Source organism: Pseudopipra pipra, chromosome 15 (assembly GCF_036250125.1).
Source record: "Pseudopipra pipra isolate bDixPip1 chromosome 15, bDixPip1.hap1, whole genome shotgun sequence".
NCBI classification, from domain to species: Eukaryota; Metazoa; Chordata; class Aves; order Passeriformes; family Pipridae; genus Pseudopipra; species Pseudopipra pipra.
The window spans coordinates 3,028,490-3,049,993 of record NC_087563.1 but is presented as its reverse complement, the minus strand read 5'-3'; the positions used below and the strand labels follow the sequence as shown (position 1 = coordinate 3,049,993).

The 21,504-nt window shown below is 43.9% G+C and overlaps 1 protein-coding gene across 6 annotated transcripts in view; it reads left to right on the top strand.

Annotated features, from left to right (window-relative positions):
• The window catches only part of LOC135422384 (protocadherin alpha-C2-like), a 128,468-nt gene that overhangs the window by 72,882 nt on the left and 34,082 nt on the right, over window positions 1–21,504 (top strand). For 5 of the 6 annotated variants that reach the window (XM_064671475.1, XM_064671476.1, XM_064671479.1 and 2 more), the window contains exons 2-3: window positions 16,318–16,376; window positions 18,529–18,617. In XM_064671475.1, the coding sequence (XP_064527545.1) occupies window positions 16,318–16,376; window positions 18,529–18,617 (148 nt within the window). Of the gene's footprint in view, window positions 1–4,287; window positions 8,011–16,317; window positions 16,377–18,528; window positions 18,618–21,504 lie in introns of those variants that run through there. The other variant, XM_064671474.1, reaches the window with a different exon arrangement.

Here is a 21,504-nt window from a genome sequence, read left to right as displayed (position 1 = left end):
ACTTCTTTTTCTTTACATGCCATTTTCTAGAACAAGCAAATATGCTACTGCAAAGAAATTGTGACCTAAATACAAATAGGATTTTTTCTGGCTGTTTAGCAGCCTTGGTTCCCATAACAGCAATGTTTTAAATAGCCTGGCTTCAGATGCTTGTGACAGAAAAAGAAATTCTCACCAGTTAGAGTCACACCAATGGGGAAAATGGATTTAAGGAGAGACATGAAAGAGCAGAGCCAATCCAACTGAGCAATTTGGCATAGGAGGACCTATCTATTTCAAACATGGGAGAGGGAGGTTCCCAATGAAAAGATGACTTGTCAACAAGTAATTCAAGTGTGGAAGATGACTTGAACAGAGGAGCAAAGAAGTTGAGTGTAGAAACAAGTAGTTTACATTGCCTCAGGGAGGCATTTTGCAGTATTTTTAGGAGAAGTGGGAATCCCGTGTCCCCAGGAAATTCCATACAGAGAATGCAGACCATACACTGAAAGCAGGGCTCTGTTTAGGGGTTTCTCAGTGGCTCTGTCCAGACTGTCTGACTGCAGAACCTACTCTCTCATATTTTGGGATCTGTGAGCTCAGGTTGCTAAATTGGGACTGATGGAGGCTTGTCAGGCAGGGAAAGAGTGTAGGGTGTGAATCCTTCTCACTCCTGCCTTTCCATTGCCTTATCCTAGGCAGTATCTTCCTGATCAGGTAGTGCTTGAGACGTGGGAAGTCACCAGAAAACATTTTGTACATAGTCTCCTTCAGAGGACAGTGGAGGAGGGACCTGACTGCAATAAGTAGGGTGCAGGAGATTGTAGGAATCCCAAAAATATGAAATGAAAGATGGGGTTGGACTGAAGAAGTAGTGTGAGTGTCCCCTGAAAATAGCAAAATGTTTTTTCCCCTAGATCTCATTAATACCTTTGGGCTAGAAGATGGTGCTACAGTTGCCCATCTCACTGGAAAAAACCCCAAAACAACTTCATATAAGAAACTCCACAAACTCGTCATTCCCTTACAATTTATCATTATTGTTTTCCACTTTGGTTGATATAATCTGGCCTGTGACTGATGGATGTTCCTTTCTCTGGTCTTGATTTAATTCTGAGTAAGGCAGACAAATTGCTGGCACCAACATACAAGCAGGCATTTAGAGAAAATCTAGTTTTTTCTACAGAATGACACCACTTACCTGTTTGTTAATGGCTAAACTATATGGATTCTGTGGACCTGTCTCCATATTTTTTGCACAGAGTTGTGTCAGTGGGCAGAAATAGTGTGTGCATTTATACATATTCAAGCAATCTCATTGCTGCTAATAATCTGTGTGCTGACAGGCACATGCAGGAATCTACAGAGCCCAGTGCTTGGAGCTGGTGTCTTCCCACCAGCTCAGAAAGGAGCTACATCACTGCCCTGAGTCCCTGAATCTGATGTTTAAGGGATATGAGTTACTGCAGGTGAAGTTATTTACAAATGTCAAAATACCTCGGAGTACCTCACTTTACACATTGTATTTTAGCATATCCCTGTTTTCTAATATGTCTTTCTCTCTCCTTTTGCTGTGTGACCCTCAGAATTAGCCAGAGGAGGGACTTTGCAGTGTTCTGCAATGAAGCAAATTTAACAGAGCTTTAATGCTGCCCAAGCAAATTTATGTGATTCTTGTTACAGAAAAATAACTACTTTTGCAAGTGTGGTTTGAAATGGCCCCCGTTCTCAAGGGCCTAAATACCTACAGAACAATCTGTGTATAATTGTAGCACTATGAAGAGAAATATGTGCACACAGAAATATTTCTGCAGCACTGCATTAGACTGCTGCTAATTCAGGCTTATCTCTGTGTAGAACTGTTTCAAGGAAGACTTGCACGTGAATGTGAGGACTTTTCATTCTAAAATAGTTTATATTACTGCATAGATATGTATCAATGTATTGCTGTCTTGAGAAATGCTTGATTTTTTGGGGCAGGACTTGATAAAATCAGTGTATTCTTTGCTCCACCTGTATGTTTGTTCTTGTACCATTTGATTTAGCTAAGCCAATTAAAGTGGTGCAGTTTCTGAATGTCAGCAAAGCTCAGAGGCTTGTGCATATAGATACTGCATACAGGCAGTATCCAATCACTTCAGGGGTTATCAGGTTTATCAGCTGGTTTTGCTGCAGGGATGAATTCTGATTCTCTTGCTTGTGTGCATTGTTCTGAACTTGCTGGGTACATTTGTCTTTAGTGAGATTTGAAGGTGTTTCAAGATTTGAATTAGATGAAATTTCAAGAAATTCCCAAAAAACAAAACTCTGGGAAAAAGAAAACTCCTAAGCCTCAGTTCAATTGAAACAGAATTTATATTTTTCTCTGTTTCAATTTTTGTCTTTCACTAGAAAGATCAGTATTACTACAGACCAGATCCTGATGTATTTTCTCAATGGGAGTTTTTCCTGAATTAAAAGTCCTGGCCTGCAGAACTGACTCAGCATTACCACTGAAGCTGATGGAAATAACTAAAATTATTGTGGCAATTGATGAATTTTATGTAGATTTAAAGAGACTTTGGAAACATTTAATCAGAACAGAACACATTTCAATATATCACCTGTAAACTGTGCAGTCAGCATAAACTGCATAAAGCAAGTATTTTGAGAAAGACTGTGACATTTGTACAGTGCTACTGTAAATAAGCCAAGCTACAGTATTAATATATACAGTGAATATCAGAGTAACTATTTTATTGGTGCTATAAAACTTACAAAACGGCAAAAGGCCAGACAACCCTAGATCTTACAATTCTGAGAGCAGGAGAAAATTTTTCTAAGAACCTGAGGTTTAGGGATGTGTTGGATGGGAATGAGAATATTATGGAATGTGTGTGTATTATCTCTGTTCAGTTTTACATTCTGTGGTGTTTTGCAAAACTTTGGATGTGCACAGTCTTAGCTGTGCACTGAGAGATGGGACATGAGGAAAGATGAAGCAAGGGAATGTGCAAACAGTGAGGTGGAAAAGGATTTGAGGGTTCATCAGCCCTTCCTTGCTGAAATACACTGTAGCAGGGCCCCAATGTCTATCAGAAGTTACTCACTGAGGTTCAGAAACAGTGTGAAAGATTCCTTGCTGGTATTAAACCCCTTTGGATGTTTCATTCCCACACTGAGTAAAATCAGCTTGTGACTAGAAAGCTGTTACCTACAAAGACAAGTTTTATTTTTCCACCACCTCTTAGCATGGACATTGTCCATTTCCTGGGGAGTCCTTATCAACATCTTCCTTAAGGCAGGGCCTTAGGAGTTGCCAATATTGCTTTGGTTTTTGGCCCTTTATTGTTGTTTTGTATCTTTGTTTAGAGGACTTTGTGGGTGTCCACCTGGGAGGTGTGGGGCAGAGATGATTTGTGAATTGTCTCAATGAAATCACTGTGATTGTCAGGAAAACTGAGGGTGTGTCTCTCCAGGCTTCAGATTTACATGATTACTGCAAGTTGGTTTGACACATAGCTGCAAAGTCTCTGTATATTAGAGCTGGTATAGCTTTTACTTTTATAGCTTTTAGCAGTGTTTTGTGTTTTTTGATGGGTGGGGCTTTCTTGTTGTTAGCGGTGTTTGGTTTTCTTTGTGAGACTGTCAAGGCATTTTGTTGTGAATGTGTGAATATTGTGGTTTTGAAGGTGGGTAGCTAGCCAAAAAAATTGAAGTTGATTTTTGTTTAAGTGTTTGGCTCCTGACAACTGGTTGAAATGGGCAGTTTTCCAGGTGTTCTAGGCACTTGGCATCTCTATCTGCCCTTCTTGGTCTGCACAGACCTACATTTATCCTACTTAAAAAGATAAACAGGGTTAGGTGGCCTGACAGCAGTAATTGGAGATACTGGGATACTGGCCACATTAGAATTAATATGAGGGCAAATATTTGGGCCACAAAAACGGGCTGAGAAGTAAAGGAAGCATCAGCCAATATGTGGTAATCCTGCTTTTAATGTTGTCTCTTCTGGTAACGGTGGCCACAGATGAAAGCTGATAGACTGTTTGTTAGTGGTGCTGAGTCAGAATTAGGGCAGTTGTGCTCCAGGGTTTGTGCATCAGATATGTTAGAGTAAAAACTTTTGAGATTTGTAGTGCTCTCAGAAATCATCCCACATCGTGAGTGGTGCCCAGGCCAACAGAAGGAAATGAAAAAGGTTTTAGCTGAATGTTGGGGTCACCCCTTCCCAATAGAGGAGGTAGATAGACCATCCCAATCCAGAGAGGAGTTTTTGGATGTTCCAAAAGACTTTTTGGGGTAAGAAAGGAAAAAAAAATCAAGGAAAGAAATACTAGTAGAGAAGGAGTTTCTGCTCTAGGTAGTAGGTACAACATAATTGTACACCTGAAGGACTGTATCTTATGATTTATCTCCTTAGATCTGTCAGCCTAGTGACTAAGATGTTGTATGAATGAAAGCTCAAGCTTATTGTCTTTGCTGGCATCTGGGTACAACTCATTGCAGCTGCAGCACCCTCACCCCCACTGCTGAGTTTGTTTGATTTCATGACTTTGGTTTTTGTCAGCCCTGCATCACAAGGGTAGAGGAGGAAAAAAGTGCAACTGGAAAACAGATCATGTTCCGTCTTCTCTCCAGCTGCACCTTGAGCCTGTGTATTGGATGAGAAACTGAGGCTCACCTTAAAAGCTCGTAACTCATGGGTGTGACTTGCAGAATTCTCTCAGCCGAGCAGAGGAGGGTGGAAGCAGCGCAGGGTTGCCCACAGAGGTTGGGCAGGGGGATGGTGCTGCAGCAAGGATGAATCTCCGAGGGAGCAGAGAGGGGCAGGTCTCCAAGAAAGAGGTCGTCAAACCTACTGCAGCATCACACAGACCTGGCTGGAGGCCCTTTTTTTTTTCGGAGCCCTGCGCTGATTTAACCCTCTCAAGCGGATGTACTTTAGCGCTGCAGCAGCAGCAGCAGGTCCACAAGTGAATGCGGTTGGCAGCTCCCCCGCGCCCCCAAAGCTTCAGCAGCGAAGCCAGGGCGGAGACGAGGAGCGGCGGGGGCGGCACAGGAGCCGCGCCCCTCCCGGCTCGGCGGCGAGAGCCCGCGGCCACCGACTCCCGGAGGGGTCCCGGCTCCCCGAGGGGTCCCGGAGCTCCGCGGGGCCGCAACACGTGGGCTGCGGGCGGGGCGCGGGGGCGGCTCCCGCCGTGTCGCTGTTCCCGGCCCAGGTGCTGATCCGGCGCCAGCCGCGGCTTAGCGTCCACCCCCGCCTCCTCCCGCGCAGCAGCTGGAGCAGGAGAAAGCGGATCCGGCGAGTCCCGGTCCCTCCTCCTTCTTCCTCCTCCTCCTCCTCCTCCTGGGAGCCGCCGGAGGGAGAGAGGTCGGAGCCGGGCAGCCGGCGAGCATGGACCGGGCGGCGGGGCCGGGGTTGGCCGGCGGCTGCCGCTCGCCGCTTGCATGAGACGGGCGGGCGGCGCCGGGGAGTGAGGCCGGGCCGGGGCCGGGTTCGACGGCTCCCGCACCCCCCTCCCCGCCCCGGCCATGGCGGCGGCGGCTCGGCGGAGCCGCGGCGGGGCGGCGGTGCTGGGCCCGCTGCTGCTGCTGGGGCTGTGCGCCGGGCGGGCGGCGGGCGGGCCGCTCCGCTACTCGGTGCGGGAGGAGCTGCCGCTCGGCGCCTTCGTGGGCAGCGTGGCGAGCGACCTGGGCGTGGATCCGCGGCGGCTGGCGGCCAGGGGAGCGCGGCTCACCTCGGGCAGCGGCCGGCAGTACCTGGAGCTGGAGCTGGGCCGCGGGGCGCTGCTGGTGCGGGAGCGCATGGACCGCGAGGCGCTCTGCGAGCTGAGCCCCGCCTGCTTCCTAAGCCTGGAGCTGGTCATCGAGCAGCCCATTGAGGTGCACAACGTGGAGGTGGAAGTGCTGGACATCAATGACAACGCGCCGCGGTTCCCCCGCCAGGATTACCGGCTGGAGATCAGTGAGTCTGCCGTGCCCGGGGCCCGTTTCCACATTGAGAGCGCTCAGGACCCTGATGTGGGCACCAACTCTGTGCAGAGCTACCTGCTCAGCCCCAACCGCCACTTTGCCCTGGACCTGAAAGGTTTCCGGAGTGGCAGCAAGCTCCTGGAGCTGGTGCTGCAGGAGCCACTGGACCGGGAGCAGAGTGCCCTGCAGGAGCTGGTGCTCACTGCTGTGGATGGTGGGGACCCCCCCAAGTCTGGTACTGCCCAGATCTCTGTGCGAGTTGTGGATACCAATGACAACCCTCCTGCCTTTGACCGCTCCACCTACACCGTGAGCCTCATGGAGAACTCCCTGCCTGGCACACTAGTGGTCAAACTCAATGCCTCAGACCCCGATGAGGGCTCTAATGGGGATGTGATCTACTCCTTTGGCAGCTACACCCCACAGAAGGTGAGGCAGCTCTTTACTGTGGACCCACATTCAGGGGAGGTGAGGGTTAATGGCACTTTGGACTATGAGGAGGCATCCTCCTATGAGATCTATGTACAAGCCACTGATCAGGGCCCTGTCTCTCTGGCTGGGCACTGCAAGGTGCTGGTCAATATTGTGGATGCCAATGATAATGTTCCTGAGGTGGAACTGACCTCTCTATACAGCCCAGTGCCAGAGGATGCAAAGACAGGAACTGTGGTGGCTCTAATGAGTGTCACTGATCAGGACTCAGGGCTGAACAAGAAGGTGAGCCTGCGTATTCCCCCCGGCCTCCCCTTCACACTCAACTCCTTTAAGAACTCCTACACCTTAGTCACCCAGGGAAAACTGGACCACGAGAAAGCAGCAGCCTACAACATCACAGTTACGGCTACTGACTCTGGGAGTCCCCCTCTGTCCTCCCAGAAGGTGATCCACGTGGAAATCTCAGACATCAATGACAATCCTCCACGCTTCGAGGAACCTGTGTACTCAGTTTACATCCCTGAGAACAACCCCCTTGGAGCCTTCCTGTGCACTGTCAAAGCCACTGACCCAGATGTCGCCGAAAATGCCTATGTGTCCTATTCTCTACTAGATGGGGAGATTGAAGGGCTACCTGTTGCTTCCTATGTCTCCATTAAATCCGACAGTGGCAACATGTATGCTGTCAGGTCCTTTGACTATGAGACACTAAGGGAATTCCAAGTGGTTGTCCAGGCTCAGGATGCCGGGAGCCCACGGCTGAGCAGCACTGTTACTGTCTACATCTACGTGGTGGATGAGAATGACCATGCTCCACAGATTCTGTATCCTACCTCAACCAACACTTCAGCAGCCCTGGAGATGATCCCACGTTCGGCATACGCTGGATATTTGGTAACCAAAATTATAGCCATTGATGGAGACTCGGGACAAAATGCCTGGTTGTTCTTCTACCTGGTGCAAACCTCAGATCCAGGTTTGTTCAGGATAGAGCTCCATACTGGGGAGATTAGGACTACTCGCAAACTGGGGGAGGACAGCACACCTACTTTCAACCTGACGGTGGAGGTCAGAGACAATGGAGAGCCACCCATGTCCTCATCAGTATCCATCACTGTTGCCGTGGTGGACAGAGTTTCCAAAATCATCCCCGATAGAAGAAGGCACTTTAAAAGTCCGAGCAATTACTCAGAGATGACTCTTTATCTCATTATCGCTTTGTGCGCCATCTCCTTCGTTTTCCTTTTCACAATCATTGGGCTTACTATTATCAAGTGCTACAGATACAGTCTGTATGGGAGCTCCTGCTGTGCAGGGTCCTGTGGGGTCAGAGAACGGAGCCCTGCTGAACTGTACAAGCAGGCCAACAACAACATTGATGCTAGGCTGCCCCCAGGTTTAAAAGTACAACCCCATTTCATTGAAGTGAGGGGCAATGGGTCTCTCACTAAGACCTACTGCTATAAGGCATGTCTGACTGCAGGATCAGGAAGTGACACTTTCATGTTTTACAATACCTGTGGCCCAACAGGAACTACTGGTCCCTCTGCAGTGATGACTGAGAGGCATCTGACAGGACAAAGTGGGCAGAGTGCACAAAACCTGATCATACTTAGAAGTGACTCCATGACTCCTAATGAGGTGAGGCTACGCTGGCAGACGGTCTGCACAGTGCTCTGAGCAAATCTGTACTCAAGGAGAGGTTCCAAATGGGAAACTCAGATGGAGCATATTCCCTCTGGGGCTCACTGACACCCAGCTATGAAACTTGGTTGTAATGGAACTAATCTGTGCAATGCAATTTTGTTTCTAGGTAAATACTGAGACCTTTAGGGTCCAGTTGGTAAGTTCAGTACATGCATCTGTTGTTTGAGGTTCACCTCATTTTTGCAGCGTATGCTGTACCAAGTATTGCATCCTTCCCTTTTCTCTTACAGATCTAAGATTGCCTGCTGCCCCAGAGTGCTAGGGAGTGACACATGTGGTCTTAAAGTTTTAATGCTAAAATTGATATTGCAGGAACGAAATGGTGAAAGTCAGTGATTAGCTTGGGAATCAAAAGGTTACATTATGGGTGTTATAAATGTTTGCTGCTTCGCTGATTTCCTACCTAATCAAAGCTGTTGAATTTAGATCACTGCAATAATATGCTTTTCTTACTAATATGGGCATGTTTTATTTGTCTGAAAACTGCAGACCCTCCTTTGATAATGTTTCTTCTACCCAGTGCTGCTTTTTGTGCTTTCTGGCCAGTGACATTTTTGTGGAGACTTACAGCAAGTTGCCATCATTAGGTTACAGAGTGACAACTTCCAACCTGCTGGCTTGCTATTGAAAATTGTTTAATACCTATGGTTTGACCAGCTATGTATTAACCTTTGCAATATTTTCCCACAGTGAAGAATTAATGGTTGCTTTATTCTGGCGTGCAGGCAGCCTGCAGTTGGTGTGTGGTTTGCATGATCTGTGCAGTTTCCTTTCTGCACATATTGGGTCTGATCTCAAAAGCACTCACAGGAGAGACTAATTCTGGTTCACAAAAGGAGAATATTGCAATTACTGTGTGTTGTTCGTACCCTACAATTGTGGCACTTCATATATTAATGTGTGCTGTGCCTGCAGAGCTGGGAAAGGTAGGGAAATAATTGGTGGGATAGAAAGGAGCCTGACTTGTGTATTCTCGCCATGGAAATAGAACTCATTTGTTTATTTCTTTATACTTATCCACATATGAAGTGTTTAGCATCTTTTGCAACTGTTTAGTTATGCAAAGATGCCCAAATCTAGCAAGTCTTACATAAAAATGCTTTTAGAGAGTAATGATCATCCATTCAACATTATTGCATTTAAAATTAATGCAGTGTTTTTCTGTAAATCACAGTGACAGGGCATGGAGGAAGTATTTTTTCTTTTTGCACAGTTTTTTACCTTAATTTTTCTGAGTGTAATAAAATTCCTGGAATGTGTTTGATGTAGGAGGGAATATGAGACATGCTCTATAAGCATGTATGCTGAAGAATCAAAAAGCAAAATATACACTCTACATCTGAGTTTCAGAGGGGAAGGGGAACAGGAAAGAGAAACAATGACTAAAAATGGCTTCACTTTTGATGCAAGACCAAGGAAATTAGTTTAACAAACAGATTGCTATCACATTTTGGGAATCACTCCATTGAATGCAATGAATTAGCAGGTTTTGATTACCAGTGCAGATTAGGCAATGGCAGCAAAGCCAGGCCAAACTTGGAGTACAAAAGTAGAGATATATAGAGCAAACTAATGAATGCTGCCTGTGTGGAGTTATGATCCAAAGGAGGAATCAATTATTCAAGTAGTTCTGTGTGATTTAAACAGAGGTGAAGTTTTTACAAGTCCTACTCATCACAAGTTCTTTTCTTAGGTCTCTGCTTCTTGATCTGTCCTGTGGTAGGACATTCTGTGAAGATGCATCAATACCATGTGTACATGAGAAAATGGGCAAATGTAATGGCATTCACTAATTACTAGTTCCCAGCTAATTACATACTAAAAATTGTGTCTTTCCCCTGTTTCGAGCTCTGCATTTGCACTGAAGATGCCATCAATTGCTTAGCAACACTGAATTCTACTTTTTTAAGGATAATGATCTTTGTATTATTAGACCTTCAGAGAACTGTGTTTCTCTCTTTAGTTAAAGTGAACTTTGAATCAGCCTTTAAAAGCCAGTGCTTTCACCTGTGAAGCATAAAACCAGGCATCGTTTTCCTTATGTTGATTTAGAAAGTTAATCTCTTTACTTTTGGATAATGTGAACAGGTCTTTTTTCTTAGCCACAGGTTTTGGAAATAGATTTTCTCTTGGTTGTTCAGAGATGAGGATGGGACCAGGTGAATGGGTTTTCCATGTGTGCACATGGTGCACAGGGTTTCAGAAAGGCTAATATTTTGGAAAGATTGTTTCTACAGTGAGGAGCAAAATATTCCAAAGTTATTTGGGATTCATCTCAGTAACAGTCTGGGCAATAAGGTCTTAGTTCTTTTTATGTTTACTGGTAAGGTCAAAGATGCTAATGATTACAGTAAGTTGTGGCTGACTTTATTGGCTCATTAGAAGGATGCAGTGGAAGGGAAAATCAAATGCAATAAGTTTAGATAGGGAATTTTTTGTACCTGAGGAAGCTCTGACTCCTGTGTGACTATTCCTTTTGTACAGCTGGTGTTGTGATGGTGGAATGGAAGCTTGTTTCTGCAAGACAAGCTCTGCTTCTGTGTTCACCCTGCTTACCTGTTCGGTCCTTTAGAGGTTTATAAGTATGACTCAAACCCAGAGTGTTTTGTAAAAGAAGAAATGTATTATTGCAGCTGCACAGAAAACCTTGGACACAGTTATTGCTGGCAGGAGGCTGGTGATAAGGATCAGTGATGCAGGGTTAATGGGTATTGCTCTCTCATCAGATAACTACTGCAGGGGGACCAGACAGGCAGTGTAGGCAAAATACAGGGATGGAAAAATACTGTGGCTTCATTTCTGGCCTGGTGTGAAGTTATGGGCAGCCTGGATTCCTGCCCTTCCAAAGGGGAGTGCACACAGCTGTGAAGGGGGGGTGTGAAGCTGTGATTTTATTACTGGGCCCTGCTGCAGCCCTGATCTGTCTTTTTGAGGAAAGGTTTCAGTGCTTTAGTCTGGAATCTGTTTCCTCATATTCCTGTGAAGATGCTGAATGATGTCTGGGTAGCATCTGGTCCTTGCTTTGTCTTTTCATCTTTCTGTCTTGTTCTTACATCCTGTGCAGTTAAGCTCGTTCTTTATGTCTTGCATCTCATGACAACTTTTTCCCTTCACTGCAGGAAATAACAATCAAACCAACATGTTTTAACAGGAGTTTTCTGCCCCAGAAGGCAGCCTGGCACATTCCTAATGATGAGTGGGCAGTCTGGATACTTGACAGAGCTAGATATAAACTTTTTATATTATACATTTAGTTGTACCTTTTTTTGTGTGGTGACACATGTGGCTGACAAAATATGATATTTCATGTGATGTTCAGAAATAAACTTTCATGTTGCTCTGTGGACATTTTTAAAGAAAGTGAAAAAGCTGCACATCAGTGCTGGTAAGACCCAGGGATTCATTGGAGTTTTACAGGTGTTTGCTCTGGTTTTAGCTCTTTCTCTGCATTTTTTACTTCAAAACCAGCTTGCTAAACACATGGAAAAAAACCCCAAGCAACATTTGAGTTGAACACATCTTGATACTGCTTTAAATGCAAGCATATTTTGAAGTGTCTAAACCTAGTACACCCACAGCATTGTTTGTAGCAGTCCTTCCAAGGGACTTCTCTCAGAGGATTTAAAGGTATTAATGGTGGAATATCTTAAAATCTCAGTTCAAGGACTTAAGCCTTTAAGAAATTCTCCAGCCACAGTGACATTGAAAAGGTTAACTATAAATGTTTGTTCTTTTGCTTAGTGGCAGTGTCTGAACCTGCTCTGCTAAGCAGGGACAGTGCTCTGTGCTTCAGGGCAGTCAGACGCTCGGTTTGATGTTTGCTGCTGTGCCAGCAGAAATTTGCAGCCCTGATTAAGCAGAGGTGTTTTCCTTCTCTTGGAACTCGTTAAATATACTTTACAGAAGCATCTTGCCTGTTTCCTTCACCTCGGTTTTCTCAGAGTTAGGAATGAAACACTAAACACTGCCAGGAAGAAAATCTTCGGGCTTCTTTTCCAGTTTCCTTTCTGATTTCTTGTGTGATAAACACGTGCTCAAATAGTTTGTTCTCCCTATCAAATTCATTTTAAACATTTATAAAAGGAAGGCAGGAATAGAAGCCTCTGTTTCCTCACATCTGTCAGCATTGTCTCACTGGAAAATAAGCAGAGCCTTATGTGGTCAGGAGTTCTGAAAGGCTTTTATTGTTGCTTCAAAGCGGATATATTCGATAAATATACTTCTTGTCATTCTGTTGTGCATTTGTGTAGAAATGGATGTGGAGTGGGATGTTTTTAACAATTTCAGCATCTGGTAACTTTGTAAACGTTTGATTCACATTTCTCTACCTCAGACAGGCTTTGTTCTAACAAGCACTGAAGTGAAATGTGGCATTTACATTGATTTACGTGAATCCCGTGTCAGAACAACATTTAAAAAATTTAGGAATTGCCCCTCCCAGGGACAAATTCTTTCTGTGTTGAAGCATCAGCTAAAAAAAGAACTGAGCATAACATTGGCAACTATATATTTTCAACTAAATTTTTTCTCCACAAAGCAATGATATGATTCTTCAATTAAGCCATTTGAAAACAACTGAGTGACATTTTGCATGAGGTTTTCTGCTTTTAAGGTGGCTCCATTTTATATTATGCATTCCCTTTGCTTGTCAGACTTCCCAGTAGGGTTGGTTGTTTATGACTCGTGGCATTAATGCTTGTGGTTATGTGGTTGGGAGAATGGAACCCTGGTGCCTGGAAGAACAAGCAGGAGCAAACTGGTGGCATGAGATGTTCACCTTGTGTGGTGACAACCACGTCTGTAGGCACCTGGATAGATTTTTGACTGATCTCACACTGTGGTCATGTGTGCTATCACTGAATCAGAAAAAGGAGGTGATGGGAGAAACAGGGAATGGTTGATTCTTTCTGTGCTGGATCATGTGATTTTTCTCACCTTCACTGATGAGTGGTATTGACAGAACTACTGGACTTGCTACATGGCCTTCAAAAATCTCTGAGGGAAATAGCAAGCTAGAATTACCTTTAAGTAGAAGAATGTGCTGAATTGTGATAAGCAGAGTCTTGTAATGAGTTGGGAGATGGGGCAGTAAAAGGAACAATATTATCTTCATCAGCATTGCGTGACATAGTAAAAGTGTGGGGATGTACAAGTGGGAACCATCTGGACACCTTCAGAGGGTCTGTTCCTCTTTGTGCTTCCTCTCTGTGCTCACACTTCCTTGTCCACTGTACCTTGTCCTGGTGGTGTTGGTTTATGGCACAGCTACACATCTCACAGCCAAGTCTGTGATGGGGCTGTGCAGAGGAGCCCACTGAGAGCTGCTGTGCAGTCCCCTGGGACTGCCTGAGGACTCAGCTCTGCTTTGAGATGAGCCAGATTATGTCATGGCCCAGTGCCCACGTGCTGTGGGGCACATGGTCATGTGGCAGGTTTCAGGGAGTGGTCTGGGAAAGGTGGACTGTTCATAGCCAGAGGTATAAGCCAGTCCAGCATTCAGACTGTGAATTCCTGGTGGATCTGTAAGAATCAATACATCTGAGCTTGGGAAAGATATTACTGAGCAGGTTTGCTGCTTCTGCTCTGCTGGACTTCTATTACTGGTCATGCTTCTTTGCTTTAATAACTCGGTCTCATTTAGAGATGTATTGAAACAACTTTTCTCTTATGACCAGAGGATCCAAAAGAATTACAGTCTGTAGCAGAACGAAAGGAGAAGCCAGTTATGCTGACAAAACAGAAATATCACTGATTTTGACAGCTGAGGGACACTGACCTGTGGTAACAGAAGTGTGGGACAACTGTTTCTCTTGCTGAGCTCTGAAACTCCCCAGTCAAGCAGTGAGCACATGGTAAAACTGGGTGAAAACAGGTCTGCACAAAGGCAGACTGGTGCCCAACTGCCTCATGCTCCTGTTCTTCATGCAATGACTTCAAAAAGAAATCACAAACATTGTTTTCTTTTCACAGTTAAAAACTAGCCCTGACAATCAACTGTGGCAATAGACCTCTTTGCCTGCAGAGTATTTTTTTCCCATCCTGCCCCCTCTTTCCTTCTTTTCCTCCCCTGGGAGCAGCACTACAGCCCTCCCTAAGGTCATAGCAAAGAGAGAGCTGTTTGGGAGCAGCTACAAGATACCACAGCTTCTGGATAGTAGTCCTTGAAAATACCACAGTCTCCTAATTGCTGTTTCTCTTATATGAGGAGTCTTGGTCCATACATGTGAAATGAATAAATGATGAATTTCTCACTGAGGAGCTTCTCCTGCCATCATGACCCATTTATGAACTGGTGTCTGAAAGTTCCCTTTGCAAACAGAACAGAGATTTTTGTCTTCAAGCCAAGAGCTGGAAAGCTCTCAACTGAAAACCAAAAATCTATATCCTGTGAGTGGCCATTTTCCTCTTTTCTCATTTCTACCCAACCCATGTCAGACTTTTCCAGTGATTTGATGTAATCTCACTTCCTCTGTGTTTTGCCTGGGACTGTGGTAATATTCCTCCTCCTCACACTGCCTACAAGCCTGTATGAATTAGAACCTGCACCTCTCAAATTGCAAAATGGAACAAAGGGGCTTTCCTTCAGTCCAGCAGTTCCCTTGCTATAAAAAATCCCCAGAAGAAGAAAAGCCAGTTCTTCTGGTGTCAGCACCCTTCATACTCAAGGAAGGCAAGCTCAGGAGAGGATCTGATCAGTGTGGGTTGTTTTCTATCCTCTTTCATTGACTGTTACTACATGGTTGACTTTAGAGTCGCTTTGACATCCCTGGGACTGGTGCCAAAATAGAATTAATCAGAAAATACTAGAACTATGCATAATGGGCTTCTTGTCAAACCACTTTCTGCTAAACTCAGCAGAACTTGAGCATGACAGAGAACAGGGGGCTAAATGGGAAGGAAATTGCTAGCACAGATGTTTAATGTGTGGTTGCAAATAGCAGACTCCTCCCTTTTGTGTAACTCAGACCGTAAAGAATATTAGTATGTGCATCATCCAAGAGCATCTCACTCTTGAGTGATGTTGGACCTGGGAAGGTTGGTGATAGAGTGATACTGTAAGTTGTAATTGCTCCATTTTTGTTTGAATAAAACCTATTGATCCAGGGAAGAGCATACCCCAAACCTCAAGAGGAAAGACAGAGTTGGCTTTAAATAATTCAGAACATTCAACACTTTCTTTTTCAAGTAATGGGGCCAAATTCATTTCTGATCTGCCTCCAATAATTTGAAGAGAATTAAACCATTACTGTCATATATTATTTGTGTGCTTGGCACTGTGCAAGACACATCAGGAATGAATGTAGTCCATTATGTTTCTGGACATAAGTTCTGTCTTTGAATTCCAGTGCCTGAACTTAAGCACTGAGTGCAATATCACCTACAGAATAATGTTTTGAGCATCCTGAGAAATAACCTTGCTATGTCCTTAGGGCTTAATTTTAAGGGACCTGAGTTTGCATTCATTGGCTGTAGTTGAAAATTATAGTGATGGTCCCCTGACAACGTGAACAAGATTTTCTGGAGCAATTTTTGATCCACAGAGGATTTCTTCATTATCTCCTCATTTAGCAGGTCACTCTGCAGCACATCAGCATGTGCTGAGGTTTGTTGGTCAAAGGGTATTGCTGGCTGTTTTCCCCTTCTACCTCTTATGCCCTCTCATGAATATGGAGGATCTGGTAGGTTTTGGTATTATGGAAGAAATGTCTGCCTCTAATAAAAGACTTGCTGCAGTCTGCAGATCTGATACCATCCAGTGCAGTCCTCTGCAGTGCTCTAAATTCTAGCAGACACCTCACAGCAGCCACTGCCCCACATGTCCCCTTCAGGAGGGGCTGCATTTACCCACCCTCAAGCAGAAGCTGTTCAGTGCAGGAGTTGGAGTGTCCTCAGTTTATCAGGTAAACAAACAATGTGTTTTCTGGATTTATGATGATGTTTTTTTTATCCTATGCCCAAAATGTTGATGAATGTATGAAATAACTGCCCACCAGTTTTCAGCTTTAAATGTTCCACAGAGATCATCTCTAGCCCAAGGCCTTGGCATTCAAACAGGCTTATTACAGAGATGCTCCCTGTGTGCCCATTCGAAAGGTTGTCTAGATTTATAGAAAGATTTGACAATTCATAAAAACTGAGTAGATCCACATAGAGTTTCCTGACAAAATTAACCAGATGCATATGCTTTTTAGCATGTTTAACTGACACTAACAGAGTTATCCTGGGCTTTTGTTTCTGCAGCCCAAACACCCCAACCCGGACTGGCGCTATTCTGCATCTCTGAGGGCAGGAATGCAAAGGTACGTGTGGTGCTTCTCCAGGGGAGGGGACTTCTGTCTTTGTCCTCTGTGAAAAGGACAAACTCTGGTTCCTCTGATGCCCCAGACTGATGTTATCCACGCTGAGATGGAAAGCACATGAGTTCTGCTGCTGTCACTTCCAATCTCCAAGTGCTCCAGCGTCAGCCTGACTTGCTGTTGTTGCAGTACTGTCGATCTGTGCTTTTTTTTATTGTTGTTTTACCTCCTGCCTTTGTATACATCGATTGTCAAGGCATAATTGCTCCTATTATTGAATCATTTAATTGTGATTATATACTTTTTGTTTATTTTAAAGCTGCCTGTAATCATCAGTGCTGATGTTTCAATAGGCAGTCTGCAGCACCGCTGCGCTTTCCATTTTCTTTTACTCATTACCATAAAAGTAGGTTTGTTAACCACATGGTGCAATCAAGAAGATTAATACAGTTGAAAGGACTTTTTGAAGATATGAGATGGATTTTCAGAGAAGTAAGTGAGGCTTTTGTCCAAATCTCTTTAGACATCTTTGAAAATCTGCTGCCTAATATTGCGAGCAGTCTTTGCTATAATTTGCTACTCAGTACCCCTGGAAAAAAAGAATTATTTTTTTGGTTTTGTAGATCCTAAATCAAACAGTATTTTTGCTCTCTCTGAGGAGATTAGAAAACTGGTTTTATATTTGTGTGTAAGCTGATGTGATTAATAAGACAACTGTACAGGTTTAGGTGCAAACATAAGGCTGCAGTAGTTTCTAGTGGCATTAGAAAGTGTAGGATGGTTTGCTTTTCCAAAAATTGTTGGTGCAACGGGACTGTAGGCATCACCTTTATCCATTATCCATGGGGCTGAAGAATCTTCATAGGGTTGAAATTTTAAATTCAGTCATACTGTGCTTCGTGTGGGTAAGGGCACAGAGTGACTCCCAGCTGTGTAAAAAGGAATCTAAACCTCAGGGACCAGAAGGAAAAGAAGGCAGAGCAGGCTTGACTCTGTGGCCTGTTGGGAAACTGCTTTCTTTCTTCTATGTTCCTTCTGTGACTTTCAATTATTTTTGTAATCCCTGACCACTTACTGCAAAGTGATTGAACAGTGTGGGGAGCACGATCCTGAAGCAGGAATTCTGCCCATCTGAGCACCTTATCTGCTGGTCCTGAGTCAGGCAAGCTCTTGTGTATTCCCAGCATGATCCTGTGGATCCACATTCCTTTCTATACAGAGTTCAAGGTCTTGGCTGAAGTTACTTGAAAAATCAATGAAAAGTCAGAGCTTATTTAAAGCAATTCATCCCACAGAGCAGGGCAGCTAATGGAGGCTTTCTGGGAAATCACATGTGTTCCTCTGTTCTCCTACATCAGCAGCCCCCACCCTTATCTGAAATCTCAGGTTCTGAGCCTGTGTGCCTTGCCCAGCTGATAAAATGCTGATTTTTCATAAGATTTGTAGGAATTTAGTATCTGTAGGACCCTTGGGATCTGCCACATTTGGTTGACACTGCCCATGAAGTTCAGCTGGGAGTGTGGAAGGGAGCTGAAAAGCAGATGAGCAGAGGCAGGGACACAGTCACTGAATCCTGTCTCTCCAAGGAACTGCATATAAATACATGCCTAGTTTTGCATTATAAGAAGCAGATTTTTTCTTTTCCTTCCATGTGAGGTGAAAATTGGTGCCTTCATGCACTCACGATGTGACACTGTAAAATTGGCTGTAATAGTTTCTGCATTTGAGAAAATGTATTTTTCTTCCTGAAAGTAACCCAGGAAGGTGGGATCTGTTAAAACAGCATAAAGACAGGAGCTCAGAACTAACTCCACCCACTTTTTATCATTTGCTTTAATGCTAATAGATCATAACAGCAAAGGTGTGTAACTTCTTTATTAGAGACTCCCAGTCAATGAGAGCGAAGTGTCTTGCAGGTATGTTTGTTTTATAGGTTATGCCACAACTGGGTTTTAGTAAGTAATCAGAGATATTTTTTGCAAGTCAAAGCAGAGCTGGTTCTCCTGTGCTCCAGCAGAATTTGCTAAATCTGTAGTAGCAGTTGCACAGTGACAAAGAGGTTTATGAACTTGGAAGAGCAGCGAGAAAGGGAAATGCTTTAAAGGCCAGGGCAGGGGGGAACTGTGTGATTTAACTGTGATTTGTGCTTATCCAGTGCTGTCCATATGGAGGAGGCAGCAGTCCTGCGTGGAGGACCAGGAGGGCCTGAGCAGCAGTGGCCAACAGTCTCCAGTGCTACAGCAGGTAAGGGTGTGAAAATCCAGAATACCTGTGAGGAGCTAATATTAACTGCAGTTGACCTCCTGATGCTCCCATCTTAGTTTTCCCTCTGTTTCGTGCCTCGGAGTGAAGTTTTTGTAAATTAATCTAAATAGATCTAAATAGATCTATTCTAAATAGATCTAAATAGAGTGGAACAATAAAGCATAAAATACATCTCTTGCTTTACACAGTTTCAGATGAGCACTGGAGATAAGAATCCTTGATCCCAGCTTTGCCCCTGCCTTTGGAGGTTACTGGTTTGTGTAATGGAATAATGGAATGATGGTTCAGTTCTGATGTGTGTATTCAGGTGTGTGTACTGTAGAGCTGATTTGTCCTCACTTTCAAAAGAACAGTAAAACTGGGGTAGGAGCTTATCAGCCCTCCTTTTGTTATTTTTATGAACCCAGTAAGTCTCTTTGAATGTCTCTTCTCATTTTCATTTTCTGTGGAAAAAATCAGACCTAATTTTTTTGCTAGCTATTTTCATTCTCTAATACATGGTGATGGAAACTAAACTGTTATTTATTTGTCAAAATGACTGACAAACCCCATGTTTTAGAATGTAGCTTCATTGACTCAGTCACTGATTGATGACTTCACAGAGGTCAGTAAGAATTGGTAAAAGTCTTCATTGAGTTTAGAGGAAAAAAACATGTATGTTTTGCAGGGAAGGCAATAAAACATTCTCATTTTTTATGTTGTAGCAGGAATAATATAGAGACATAGTGGAGTAGCCTGTCACTGATGTGATAAGTGGTTTCAGTCATGTCCAAATTGAATTGTAAACTTGGTGGATGCCCTGCATAGGTTGGTGAGCCCTGTATGGCAGCTCTGTGAACTTTGTCAGTCCAAACTTCAAATGAGGAGCAATGCTCATATCACAGAGGCAGCTCAAATGCTGACAAGTGGAATCTCTAGCAGAAAAGATGTGAGATGCTTTATTTAATCCTTTTTTTTTCTGTTTTTTGTGCAAACTTTTCTTTCCTCTTCAGTGGGAATTTTACCTGGATAAAAGGCTGAGGAGCAACATCAGGACTTGCAATCACAGTTAAAACATCAGCCAATTAATGGTGCCCAGCAAAACCTGCAGTGGTGTTGCAGAAGGGTTGTTTGCAGAAACAGATTTGAAAATTGATTTAATATATGATGGGTCCCTAGGCTATAATTACCTGGGGTTTGTGTGCTCCTCCTGGTGCAGACTTTGGAGCAAGACCCAGCCTGTGCATGTTATGAAGGGTGTGTGACTGTTGAGCTTGCATCTGAAAATGTCACCACGAGTACACTTTAACCTTTGCAAGGGGTTCCCTCAGGCTTTCAGCTGCACTAACCATCCTTGGCTGAGCACTTAGGGTATTACCTTATTCCAAGTTCAGTATGGATGCAAATATTCTCGCAGATGTTTCCTTGCTGGTACTACGATTTCCAAGCCTCTGAATGTAGATGCAAAGGGTGGGATGGTCCTGTCTTCTCAGGAGGCCCATTGGCATTTGGGTCCCAGAGCCCTGTTCCACTGTCTGGACTCCTCCCTGCTATTGTTTTTTTTTGGGCTTTATCATTTTAGATTCACTTTGTGAACCTGAAGATGTCTTTGTTTGAGGACCAGCAGTAACCCTTGGCTCCTATTGCTCCTTCCTTCCATGAGGGTGCAGTGAGGCACTTGAGCAATGAAGACTCGTTTATTTTTTGTCCACTCCCAAGGGAGTAGCGACCCTGACATAACATTAATTAGGCCTTTTTTTGTTTATATATTTTTGGTTTGGTTTTCTAGTGGGTTTCAGGTAATATTCTTCTCCCCTCTGTGTAAGCAAAAGCTGCAGATATCCCTGATCCTTAATAACAAACAGGTGTTTCATAGGGAAATCTCAGAATTAATGATTGTGCTACCATTCCTAGCCTCAATACATCACATTTTTAAGAAATTACTACCACTGTTTTAAATTCCTATCTGAGGTTTCCCACAAATATGTCTTTCAATGCTGCTTTTTTTTTTTTTTTGGCTTAGATTCAAGACCTGTAATATTTTTTAACATACTTGAGTGAGGCTTTTCAGAAGAGATTTAACTCATTAGGGGTCAGTTGCAGTCGATTGAGCCAACAAGTGGACATACATTTGCATATGAATGGAGCACCCCTGGTCCAGAACAACTCCTGGATAAGCTGTTTACCTTTGTTATCATCAGCATACTGAGGCAGCTGCAAATCCCTAATTCTGATTACTAGAAACCACTTCGAAGTCTGCTCTGTGCACACGGCCTCCATTTAGTAGATAAATCCAAATCAGTTTGTCACTAAACTATTCATTTTCCTTTAACAATCCAGAAAAGCCACGGATAAGATGCTTGTGGGAGTTAAAGAGCATTCAAAGATGATGTCATGGGACCACTTTGAGAAGGATGAACAAGTCAAGGGTTAAATCAGTAAATCCTCGGTTCCTATTTCATAGCTGAACTCAAACATCCCATGTTTTTCAGCAAATATGTGTTGCCCAAGCAAAGCCTGGTCCTCATTTGACTGTCAGCACTCCTGTTGATTTTACTGCATAGTTCACCCATGCAAGGGACAGTGAATTTTCATCTGTCATTTTTTTAATTGTCTTTGCATTTTCTTATGCACCCATCCAATAGTTTGTAGGTTTGCAGCCAGGAAACTTCCACATGAGGTGTGACAAGAAGGCTCAAACTCCCTCTGACATTGAGCTTAGCTCTCTGGAGCATCTTTTTTGTCCCCCACAGGTTGTATAGTGAGTCCAAGGAATGCAGACAGATCTCTGATTTTTTGCTCTATGTCCTTCAGCAGTTTTGACAATTCTATCAGGCTTTTTATATGTGACCACTATTCTGAGTGAACTTTGTTTTTTGTTTGCCTA